At 45.3% G+C, this 11545-nt stretch overlaps 1 protein-coding gene across 1 annotated transcript in view; it reads right to left on the bottom strand.

Annotated features, from left to right (window-relative positions):
- Positions 1-5731, bottom strand: part of LOC106580794 (rap1 GTPase-activating protein 2) — a 109422-nt gene extending 103691 nt beyond the window's left edge. Inside the window, exon 1 of the mRNA XM_045703602.1 lies at positions 5610-5731. Coding sequence (XP_045559558.1) covers positions 5610-5650 — 41 coding nt within the window. The 5' untranslated portion in view covers positions 5651-5731. The remainder of the gene's footprint in view (positions 1-5609) is intronic.
- Between the last annotated feature and the right edge of the window lie 5814 nt (positions 5732-11545).

Here is an 11545-nt window from a genome sequence, read left to right as displayed (position 1 = left end):
TATTTCAAGGCGTACCTTCAAAGTGCCTCTTTGCTTGGCATCATGGGAAAATCAAAAGAAATCAGCCAAGACCTCAGAAAAAATTGGAGACCTCCACATGTCTGGTTCATCCTTGGGAGCAATTTCCAAACGCCTGAAGATACCACATTCATCTGTACAAACCGTCGTACGCAAGTATAAACACCATGGGACCACGCAGCCATCACACCGCTCAGGAAGGAGATGCGTTCTGTCTCCCAGAGATGAACGTACTTTGGTGTGAAAACAACACCAAAGAACCTTGTGAAGATGCTGGAGGAAACAGGTACAAATGTATCTATATCCATAGTAAAACGAGTCCTATATTGACATAACCTCAAAGGCCGCTCAGCAAGGAAGAAGTCACTGCTCCAAAACTGCCATAAAAAAGCCAGACTACGGTTTGCAACTGCACATGGGGACAAAGATCGTACTTTTTGGAGAAATGTCCTCTGGTCTGATGAAACAAAAATAGAACTGTTTGGCCACAATGATCATCCTTATGTTTGGAGGAAAAAGGGAGAGGCTTGCAAGCCGAAGAACACCATCCCAACCGTGAAGCACGGGGGTGGCAGCATCATGTTGTGGGGGTGCTTTGCTGCAAGAGGGACTGGTGCACTTCACAAAATAGATGGCATCATGAGGGAGGAAAATTATGTGGATATATTGAAGCAACATCTCAAGACATCAGTCAGGAAGTTAAAGCTTGGTTGCAAATGGGTCTTCCAAATGGACAATGACCCCAAGCATACTTCCAAAGTTGTGGCAAAATGGCTTAAGGTCAGCAAAGTCAAGGTATTGGAGTGGCCATCACAAAGCCCTGACCTCAATCCTATAGAAAATTTGTGGGCAGAACTGAAAAAGCGTGTGCGAGCAAGGAGGCCTACAAACCTGACTCAGTTACACCAGCTCTGTCAGGAGTAATGGGCCAAAATTCACCCAACTTATTGTGGGAAGCTTGTGGAAGGCTACCCGAAACGTTTGACCAAAGTTAAACAACATAAAGGCAATGCTACCAAGTACTAATTGAGTGTATGTAAACTTCTGACCCACTGGGAATGTGATGAAAGAAATAAAAGCTGAAATAAATCATTCTCTCTACTATTATTCTGACATTTCACTTTCTTCAAATAAAGTGGTGATCCTAACTGACCTAAGACAGGACATTTTTAATAGGATTAATATCAGGAATGGTGAAAAACTGAGTTTAAATATACTGCTCAAAAAAATAAAGGGAACACTTAAACAACACATCCTAGATCTGAATGAAAGAAATAATCTTATTAAATACTTTTTTCTTTACATAGTTGAATGTGCTGACAACAAAATCACACAAAAATAATCAATGGAAATCCAATTTATCAACCCATGGAGGTCTGGATTTGGAGTCACACTCAAAATTAAAGTGGAAAACCACACTACAGGCTGATCCAACTTTGATGTAATGTCCTTAAAACAAGTCAAAATGAGGCTCAGTGGTGTGTGTGGCCTCCACGTGCCTGTATGACCTCCCTACAACGCCTGGGCATGCTCCTGATGAGGTGGCGGATGGTCTCCTGAGGGATCTCCTCCCAGACCTGGACTAAAGCATCCGCCAACTCCTGGACAGTCTGTGGTGCAACGTGGCGTTGGTGGATGGAGCGAGACATGATGTCCCAGATGTGCTCAATTGGATTCAGGTCTGGGGAACGGGCGGGCCCACCGCCAAACCGGTCATGCTGGAGGATGTTGCAGGCAGCAGAACGTTCTCCACGGTGTCTCCAGTGTCATGACGTTGCCCTCTTTGAGTACAGGGAGGACAGTTGACCCCCTCCCCCTTGCACCATCCCCCAACCTACCTCCCCCCACCCAGGCCCTGTGTGAAGGGGTTGTAAAATTCTAGAGGAGAATCTCTTGCCACATGGCCCAGTTGAGACACAGAGGGGTTTCATAGAGAGACACAGGAAATTCTTCCAACTCACAGAATTGGGGAACCGAACGACATTTATGTTCTGGAGAAGGTATAAAAGATTGGTGAAGAATCCAGCTACGAACTGGTCCGCTTGGTACAATTTTGTGATACTCAGAAGAGACAATATAGCCATATTACCATAAAACTGTTTATATAATAGCCTCAGCTAGGGGACTTGCATCCAAATGGTGGTATAAAATGTATTAATAAGGATAAAGCTATTTGTAATACATTGAGATGCTATGTACTGATGTTAATGTGATAGAATTGTATTTCTGTACCAAGCTTAACTCAGTCATCGGCACGCCCCCAGGGACACAGACAGGACCAGGCGTCATGTGACAAGCCTGTTCTATGTTCACTATAAAACCCCACCCTGATTTACTTTCTTGAGACCAGCTTACCTCAGAAGAGAGAGCCAAGGTTTGACCCCCAATTCCTCTACTGAAGGTTAACTATACCACATGGTTAAACTTTTAGACTATCGAGACTGACAGAATAAGAACAAGTCTTTGTTATTAATTATTAGTCTGCAACTAAGTAAATTATATCATTGAACACGAAGACCAACGAAACATCCATTCTATGACGACATTAATGAATGTCGCTTTGAAAGATCCATTCTAACCGAGAGAGAGAGAGAGAGAGAGAGAGAGAGAGAGAGAGAGAGAGAGAGAGAGAACTCTCCAACAGAACGACTCTCCAACAAGGATCCCGACGACACACTGAGCGTAAATATATATTGATTGCAATTGTTCCCGAATGAGTGAGCGTTCATGTGCAAAGGATTAGCATATCAATTATTAATATTAATGAACTCTGTGTGCCTCCTCAGCTGACCTTTTATGACCCTTTGTTTAACAAGACACCAGCCATGCCTGTTTAGTCCACTAGGGCACATTACTCTACCAATTCTTTGTGACGATAATTACTGTTTGTATGCTTTCTGTGAATTACTTAGTTTAGTAAATAAATGATTTTAAGACAATTGATGTATGGATGACTTTAGTAAAGGCTGGATTCGTGCAGATACAACAATTTACGACGTTTGGAATGAGACTGGACGCGAGGTAAAATATACCATTTAAACCAGAAGATAATCGGCCTATACTATAATATAATATATAATGTTATAATATAGGAAAGTTATATTAAATTATAACTTTGTAATCTGAATATTTTCCTTGGTGCCCCGATCTCCTAGTTAATTACAATTAAACGATTAATCAGTTTAATCGCGTGATAATAATTACAGGGAGTTAATTGATAAACATGTCTTCAGTTTAATGGTGGCCCAAAGACACGACACCAGACTCTGTCACGTCTGTCACGTGCTCAGTGTGAACCTGCTTTCATCTGTGAAGAGCACAGGGCGCCAGTGGCGAATTTGCCAATCTTGGTGTTCTCTGGCAAATGCCAAACATCCTGCACGGTGTTGGGCTGTAAGCACAACCCCCACTTGTGGACGTCGGGCCCTCATACCACCCTCATGGAGTCTGTTTCTGACTGTTTGAGCAGACACATGCACATTTGTGGCCTGCTGGAGGTCATTTTGCAGGGCTCTGGCATTGCTTCTCCTGCTCCTCCTTGCACAAAGGCGGAGGTAGCGGTCCTGCTGCTGGCTTGTTGCCCTCCTACGGCCTCCTCCACGTCTCCTGATGTACTGGCCTGTCTCCTGGTAGCGCCTCCATGCTCTGGACACTACGCTGACAGACACAGCAAACCTTCTTGCCACAGCTCGCATTGATGTGCCATCCTGAATGAGCTGCACTACCTGAGCCACTTGTGTGGGTTGTAGACTCCGTCTCATGCTACCACTAGAGTGAAAGCACCGCCAGCATTCAAAAGTGACCAAAACATCAGCCAGGAAGCATAGGAACTGAGAAGTGGTCTGTGGTCCCCACCTGCAGAACCACTCCTTTATTGGGGGTGTCTTGCTAATTGCCTATCATTTCCACCTGTTGTCTATTCCATTTGCACAACAGCATGTGAAATTTATTGTCAATCAGTGTTGCTTCCTAAGTGGACAGTTTGATTTCACAGAAGTGTGATTGACTTGGAGTTACATTGTGTTGTTTAAGTGTTCCCTTTATTTTTTTGAGCAGTGTATATTTGGCTAAGGTGTATGTAAACATCCGACTTCAATTGTATGCATGCACCACTTTTCCGTTTAAAAAAATATATAATATTTCGAAACAAGCTATTTTTTTTTTTTCACTACACCAATTTGGACTATTTTGTGTACGTCCATTACATGAAATCCAAATAAAAATCAATTTAAATTGCAGGTTGTAATGCAACAAAATAGGAAAAACGCCAAGGGGGATGAATACTTTTGCAAGGCACTGTACATATGAAAGAGGGAGAATGGCTTTATATATAGCCTTGTCCCAAATCTGTTTGTGCTACCTTGTCAAGTCAAAGACCATAGGAGTTGGCGAGGCAGCACAGACATATCTGAGACCAGGCTAGGCTGTAAAGGCCAACATCATGTTTCAAAGATTCATCTGCTGTCATTTATAGAAACATGATGCCTGCTCAGAAACAGCCAACACTTTACCAAACAACTAAATGAATCTGTGGAGCGTAGTCCTTATCTACATCAGTGAAGGGTGGTGGGATGAGCTATAGGAGGACGGGCTCATTCTAAAGGCTGGAATGGAATAAATGGAACCGTATCAAACACATCAAACATATAGAAACCACATGTTTGACTCCTATCCATTAATTCCAATCCAGCCATTACAATGAGCCCATCCTCCTATAGCTCCTGCCACCAGCCTCCACTGATCTACATAACACCTCCTGTAGCTGGAGCCCAGCTGGCAGAGATCTGAGAGGCAGCAGTACACCTGAGAAGATCCCATTACAGGTCTATTTCCAGCTGTCACCAAGAGGATGGCGAGGAAGAAACCAAGACGCTGCAGAACATTACAATGGGAGATGTGCATCTATCACACACATCCTTTCTTTAGCTGCATGACTGGGTGTATATATGAGACAGGGGGAGCTCAATCTGTTCCATCTTGCACTTGATGTACCGGAACGTGGCTTGTGTTGTTAATTTCCATTTCCAGAGATGAAGCTGTGTAAATTGAACCGTCAATCAGCCACTTCATTCATATGGGCTGGCTTTCAGAAGATACGAACACTTTGTGTGTGTGATTCCATGCACGCGCTTGTGTGTGTGTCTTGATGAACACACTCCCTCAGAAGCTTCCATTGACACAGAGGGAATAATCATACACACTGATGAACACACACACACACAGCTGCATAATGTAACATCCGCAAAATGCCTTTACCCACACACTCACAAAAACACAGAAGTAAATACTTTTGCACAGGCAGCACCTGAGATATGACTGGCAGCTAAGCAGACCCACATTCTATCTCTCTCTCTCTCTCTCCATCGCTCTCTCTCTCTCTCTCTCTCACACACACAGCAGCCAGGCTGCAGCTGGCGGTGCTCTCACACTGACAAACACACAGCAACAGTTTAACACGGTCTCTCACACGCACTCATGCCACCTCCCACTGTCTTCTTGTCACAGCAGGCAGAGAAAGCAAAACAGGAATAGAGAGTATATGGCATGACCTCTATAGTACTGTCCTCCTCAAGGTTCATGTCAAAGCCTACCTTGACTCGCCCACGGATCCCTTGCATGCTGTAGAGAACATGTCTTAGCCAGTGGCTGGTCCAACATTAGCGAGTGGAATGGCAGAGTATGAGAGGACAGGGGAGATTGACTGAGTGTGTGAGTGAGAGAGAGAGAGAGAGAGAGAGAGAGTGCAAATAGGGGGAGGGTGTTGTAAGAAAGTGGATTGGGGTAATGGAGAAGATGAGATGAGCGAGAGAGAGAGAGAGAGACACACACACACACACAAGAGGAGCGTGTGTGTCAGAATGCAGGATGCGTGGGAAGATGTTGTTGCCATGGTGAGGGATACGCCTAAGCTCTTCCCTGGTTGGGTGATGACCTAGAGGAGAGAAGAAAGGAAGGGTTAAAGTCAATAGTGTGACAATGGTTGATGTCTTCAGTACCTTCACCTTAGTCACAGGTCAGTGCAGACGCTCACACACCCCCAGGCCCCCATGCACCCCCATGCACGCACAGTCCACGCTCACAGCCAAATGAGACTACACAAAGGCGGGGGCCGGGGGGGGGACACCATTGATGTCAGCGACACCAACAACAACAAAAAACACACACTGTTATATCCACACCCTTCCACATACACACGCAAGCACATACACAGACACACACATCCAGGAACAAATATATACGCAGGTACATGTGCACACGTGCACTCAAGCACGTTTGGCGCGCACACAAACGGGGGACCAATGAAAATCAGCTATTTCAACAAAGCTGCCTCCTGCCTGCCTTAGTACATGTATGCCCAAAGAGCAGACCAGCCACAGCAGTCACCCATCAATACTCTAAACAGAGTTCTCACATATCAGCCACTCTAAACTATTTGCTATTGATTTTCCCTGTGGCGTTCTAAGAGCTCTCTGGTAATAACAGAGCATGAACCCTGATAAGGTGTGTGTGCGTGTGTGTGTGTGTGTGTGTGTGTGTGTGTGTGTGTGTGTGTGTGTGTGTGTGTGTGTGTGTGTGTGTGTGTGTGTGTGTGTGTGTGTGTGTGTGTGTGTCACACAGTGAGCGGAGCAAAGCCTACAGGACATGCTCAAATCAAATCTTCTCACACCCACACAGTCAGTCCATTTGTCTGTTTGTTTAATGCTGTGTCCTTTCGGTTGATCTTCCTTCCTCTCTAATCTCCAGGCAGTTTAGTGTTGGGGGGAGCCTTTGTGAGTTCTAATTGGTGCGGGTTCTGGGGTTGCCTTGGAAACCTTTTTGAGAGGGTTCTCTGAAGGTCCACCCAAGGTTTGGTTATTGTATAACACAACGCCCAAACAAAAGCAAACAACACAAACATTATGTACAACATTACACTCAAGGTTTCAAAGTGGAGAGAAATGAAGCAAGCTTTCAAACGGACAATAGAGAGCAGCACTGCTTTGTCACAGCCATGATGATGTAACTAATGGCCAGTAGTGTACAATGTTTTTGGTTCATCATAGGTTTGGAATGCAACACGAGTCCATCCATCCAAATGAGAGATATTATGGTCAGTACAACAACCTCAACTACATGACTGGCTAGAGCTGATTTGAAATGACTACAATTCAAATGATATGACTGGACTAATGATTTCTTGTTGAAAACTTTCCAAAATACTGAAGCATTATGCCCATTATGCATATGCCATTGTCTATCAGCAATGAAGGGTGAAATGATATACAGCACAGCTGCCTATGGGCTATATCATAAATGTAAGTACAAGTAAAATGAGATTCATCGAGGTTGAACTCCGTGCTTTTAAGGTTATGTCAGTTATGGTAGAACCATTCAAGAGCTCCTGTGTGCACAGTCCTGGGTGTAATATAATAGAATTCTTTAACCTTCACTAAGGGTCATATTTTACTAGTGAAAATGAGAGGGAGATCAGGGATGGCTGTAAGACAGGAATACTGCTGTGTATAAAACAGGCACATTGAATTGGAAAACGGGTAAAGGACATGAATACACCAGAAAATGTGATCACTCATTCTTGAAAAGACAATCAATCCCCTCCTGGATAATTTGTTTTGTGTGTCAAGTTGTTTCGCTTTTTTGTTGTTGAGAGAAATAGCGCCCCATGTGTGCACTGCCGCTAACACCAAATACCTCAGTTCGGTACAGGAACGGTAGGAAGGTATGAAAATATGGATACCGTCCTACCCTAGAGTGGAGCCCTGCCCTTTCTCTGTGACTGTGAGGGTAGAGTAGAGTGGAGCCCTGCCCTTTCTCAGTGACTGTGAGGGTAGAGTAGAGTGGAGCCCTGCCCTTTCTCTGTGACTGTGAGGGTAGAGTAGAGTGGAGCCCTGCCCTTTCTCTGTGCCTGTGAGGGTAAAGTAGAGCCCCACCCTTTCTCTGTGACTGTGAGGGTAGAGTAGAGCCCCACCCTTTCTCTGTGACTGTGAGGGTAGAGTAGAGTCCCACCCTTTCTCTGTGACTGTGAGGGTAGAGTAGAGCCCCACCCTTTCTCTGTGACTGTGAGGGTAGAGTAGAGCCCCACCCTTTCTCTGTGACTGTGAGGGTAGAGTAGAGCCCCACCCTTTCTCTGTGACTGTGAGGGTAGAGTAGAGCCCCACCCTTTCTCTGTGACTGTGAGGGTAGAGTAGAGCCCCACCCTTTCTCTGTGACTGTGAGGGTAGAGTAGAGCCCCACCCTTTCTCTGTGACTGTGAGGGTAAAGTAGAGCCCCACCCTTTCTCTGTGACTGTGAAGGTAGAGTAGAGCCCCACCCTTTCTCTGTGACTGTGAGGGTAGAGTAGAGCCCCACCCTTTCTCTGTGACTGTGAGGGTAAAGTAGAGCCCCACCCTTTCTCTGTGACTGTGAGGGTAGAGTAGAGCCCCACCCTTTCTCTGTGACTGTGAGGGTAAAGTAGAGCCCTACCATTTCTCTGTAAATCTGAGAGTAGAGTAGAGCCCCACCCTTTCTCTGTGACTGTGAGAGTAGAGTAGAGTGGAGCCCTGCCCTTTCTCTGTGACTGTGAGGGTAGAGTAGACCCTACCCTTTCTCTGTGACTGTGAGGGTAGAGTAGAGTACAGCCCTACCCTTTCTTTGTGACAATGAGGGTAGAGTAGAGTAGAGCCCTACACTTTCTTTGTGACTGTAAGGGTAGAGTAGAGTAGAGCCCTACACTTTCTTTGTGACTGTGAGGGTAGAGTAGAGTAGAGCCCTACCCTTTCTCTGTGACTGTGAGGGTAGAGTAGAGTACAGCCCTACCCTTTCTTTGTGACAATGAGGGTAGAGTAGAGTAGAGCCCTACACTTTCTTTGTGACTGTGAGGGTAGAGTAGAGTAGAGCCCTACCCTTTCTCTGTGACTGTGAGGGTAGAGTAGAGTACAACCCTACCCTTTCTCTGTGACTGTGATGGTAGAGTAGAGTAGAGCCCTACCCTTTCTCTGTGACTGTGATGGTAGAGTAGAGTAGAGCCCTACCCTTTCTCTGTGACTGTGATGGTAGAGTAGAGTACAGCCCTACCCTTTCTCTGTGACTGTGATGGTAGAGTAGAGTAGAGCCCTACCCTTTCTCTGTGACTGTGAGGGTAGAGTAGAGTAGAGCCCTACCCTTTCTCTGTGACTGTGATGGTAGAGTAGAGTAGAGCCCTACCCTTTCTCTGTGACTGTGATGGTAGAGTAGAGTAGAGCCCTACCCTTTCTCTGTGACTGTGATGGTAGAGTAGAGTAGAGCCCTACCCTTTCTCTGTGACTGTGAGGGTAGAGTAGAGCTCTAGCCTGTATCCTGATCACTGACTGCAGCTAACAGTTGATTACTGAGGCTGAACGAGGAAATGAACCAGCCTGCCACACGTTGATTCACCTATGGCGTCTGTCTAAAATGTCAAATGTAAAAAATATAAAATGTAAACGTCTGAAGAATATAAATAAGAAAACTAACAGCATAATCAGCATTACCCTGGGCTGACACATGACACACTCAGCTGCATCCCAAATGGCACCCTATTCCCTATATAGTCCACTACTGTTGACCAGGACACAGAGGGCTCCGGTCAGAAGTAGTGCACTATAAAGGGAATAGGTTGCCATTTGGGATGCAACCTCCCTCTCTATTTCTGTTGGGAGATATTCTGAGACATACTGTCAGTTCACAGGCTCTCCATCTCACTGACATGTGCACTGCTCTGTCTGGGGTCAATCACCCTAATAACATAACCACGTTTACTAGACAGGCAAATGGTGGCATGGACATCAATACTGTCATAGTGTCATACATTAATGGAATACTGAACAGCTCTCTCTCTCTCACACACACACACACACACACACACACACACACACACACACACACACACACACACACACACACACACACACACACACACCAATAGTCTCAGGAATCCCTGCCCTATATTGTTAACATTGTGGGAGCCAACCCATCTGCCTAGGGAGGCACCAATGCACGCACACACACACACACAACAGGCACACGCACATCCGCATTCACACACGCGTGTACACACTTAAAGGTCCCGAACAATGTAAATCATGTTTTTCATCAAATTGGATGATATCCCTGAATTCCATCCCTAAGCCCCCTACACTGAGTCTGAGTACTGCCAGCATGAAGGAACATTGTCCACAAAAGGTGTTGCGGTGTGTATAGTATTTGTAATTTACTCCTGAAAATCATATTTTGCCATTCCAGTGTGTGGGTTGTTGTCTTACAGTTAAAATGGCTTGTGTCATTGGAGCTAATCACTTTCCATCTCATTTTGTTTTTATCACCAAGCAGAGACATCTACTCTGTCTGCACAGCTTCCCAGGCAACCACCACAGCAGGAATGCTGTGATAAAAAAAATCTGCTTTCCTAAAGGCAAAGAAGGTGATGTGACGCCTGTAAAGACAGACCCAGCATACTGTAAATCATAGTTATTCATTTCAAATCTGCATCAATTCAGCATTTAAGGCACACAAACTTATCCAAATAAAAACATAGAAAAGTTGAACCAAAAAAAGCGCACAACCAAATACTGCATATTTCAAATTGGGTACTACAAAAATATCGGAGAACATATTGTAGAATGAGTAGATCGCTACATCAATGAATTGATAGCATCCTAAGTAAATAAAAGGAAATGAAATTCACTACCCACTTAAATATTTCCCTTTTCAAAAACACTACAGGCTGCGTAGACAGGCTTCTGGATCTCCTCTTCAACGAGGTCACCCTTGATCCAGGGCTGTATGTGGGGAAGCTGTGTGAGCTGTCCATCCCAGGACCCCTGTCTGCCCAGTGTGAGAGGCCTGACTAGGAGCTGTCCATCCCAGGACCCCTGTATGCCCAGTGTGACAGGCCTGACTAGGAGCTGTCCATCCTAGGACCCCGTCTGCCCAGTGTGAGAGGCCTGACTAGGAGCTGTCCATCCCAGGACCCCTGTCTGCCCAGTGTGAGAGGCCTGACTAGGAGCTGTCCATCCCAGGACCCCTGTCTGCCCAGTGTGAGAGGCCTGACAAGGAGGAGGCCATAGCTGGATTTGTCTCCCGCTACAGTCTTTGGGGATGACTGAAGCCAAGTGGTTGACTGAAGCCCGCTTCCCTCCTTATCAATCTCTGTAGTTTGTTGATTTTCCTAAAGCGTCATTGCGCACAATGGTACTCAGCATCATCTGGATATGTGTACAACAAAAGTTCAACATTCACCTTCTCTTATCATTTCTGTCAACCCGTCTACGCAGACAGTTTGACGCTTACGTTCTATAGATCCAATGTATGCACCACACCGAACGCACTGCAACTGCCTCTGCAACGCAGTGCTGCAAGGCAAACGCTGCCATTTCCATTGGAAATGAATGGACTTCTGGTGTATCAAAACGCAATGACACTGTCAGTGTGATCAAGGCGCAAGTAATTCACATTTACAGGATATGATATCACATTTCGTTACTTTGTATTGTTTTCTTCAAGCATTCGGACGGTAGATGAGTGTTACAAATTG

The sequence above is a fragment of the Salmo salar genome, chromosome ssa20, assembly GCF_905237065.1.
Source record: "Salmo salar chromosome ssa20, Ssal_v3.1, whole genome shotgun sequence".
Classification (NCBI taxonomy): Eukaryota; Metazoa; Chordata; class Actinopteri; order Salmoniformes; family Salmonidae; genus Salmo; species Salmo salar.
This window is presented reverse-complemented; position numbering and strand designations above follow the sequence as displayed.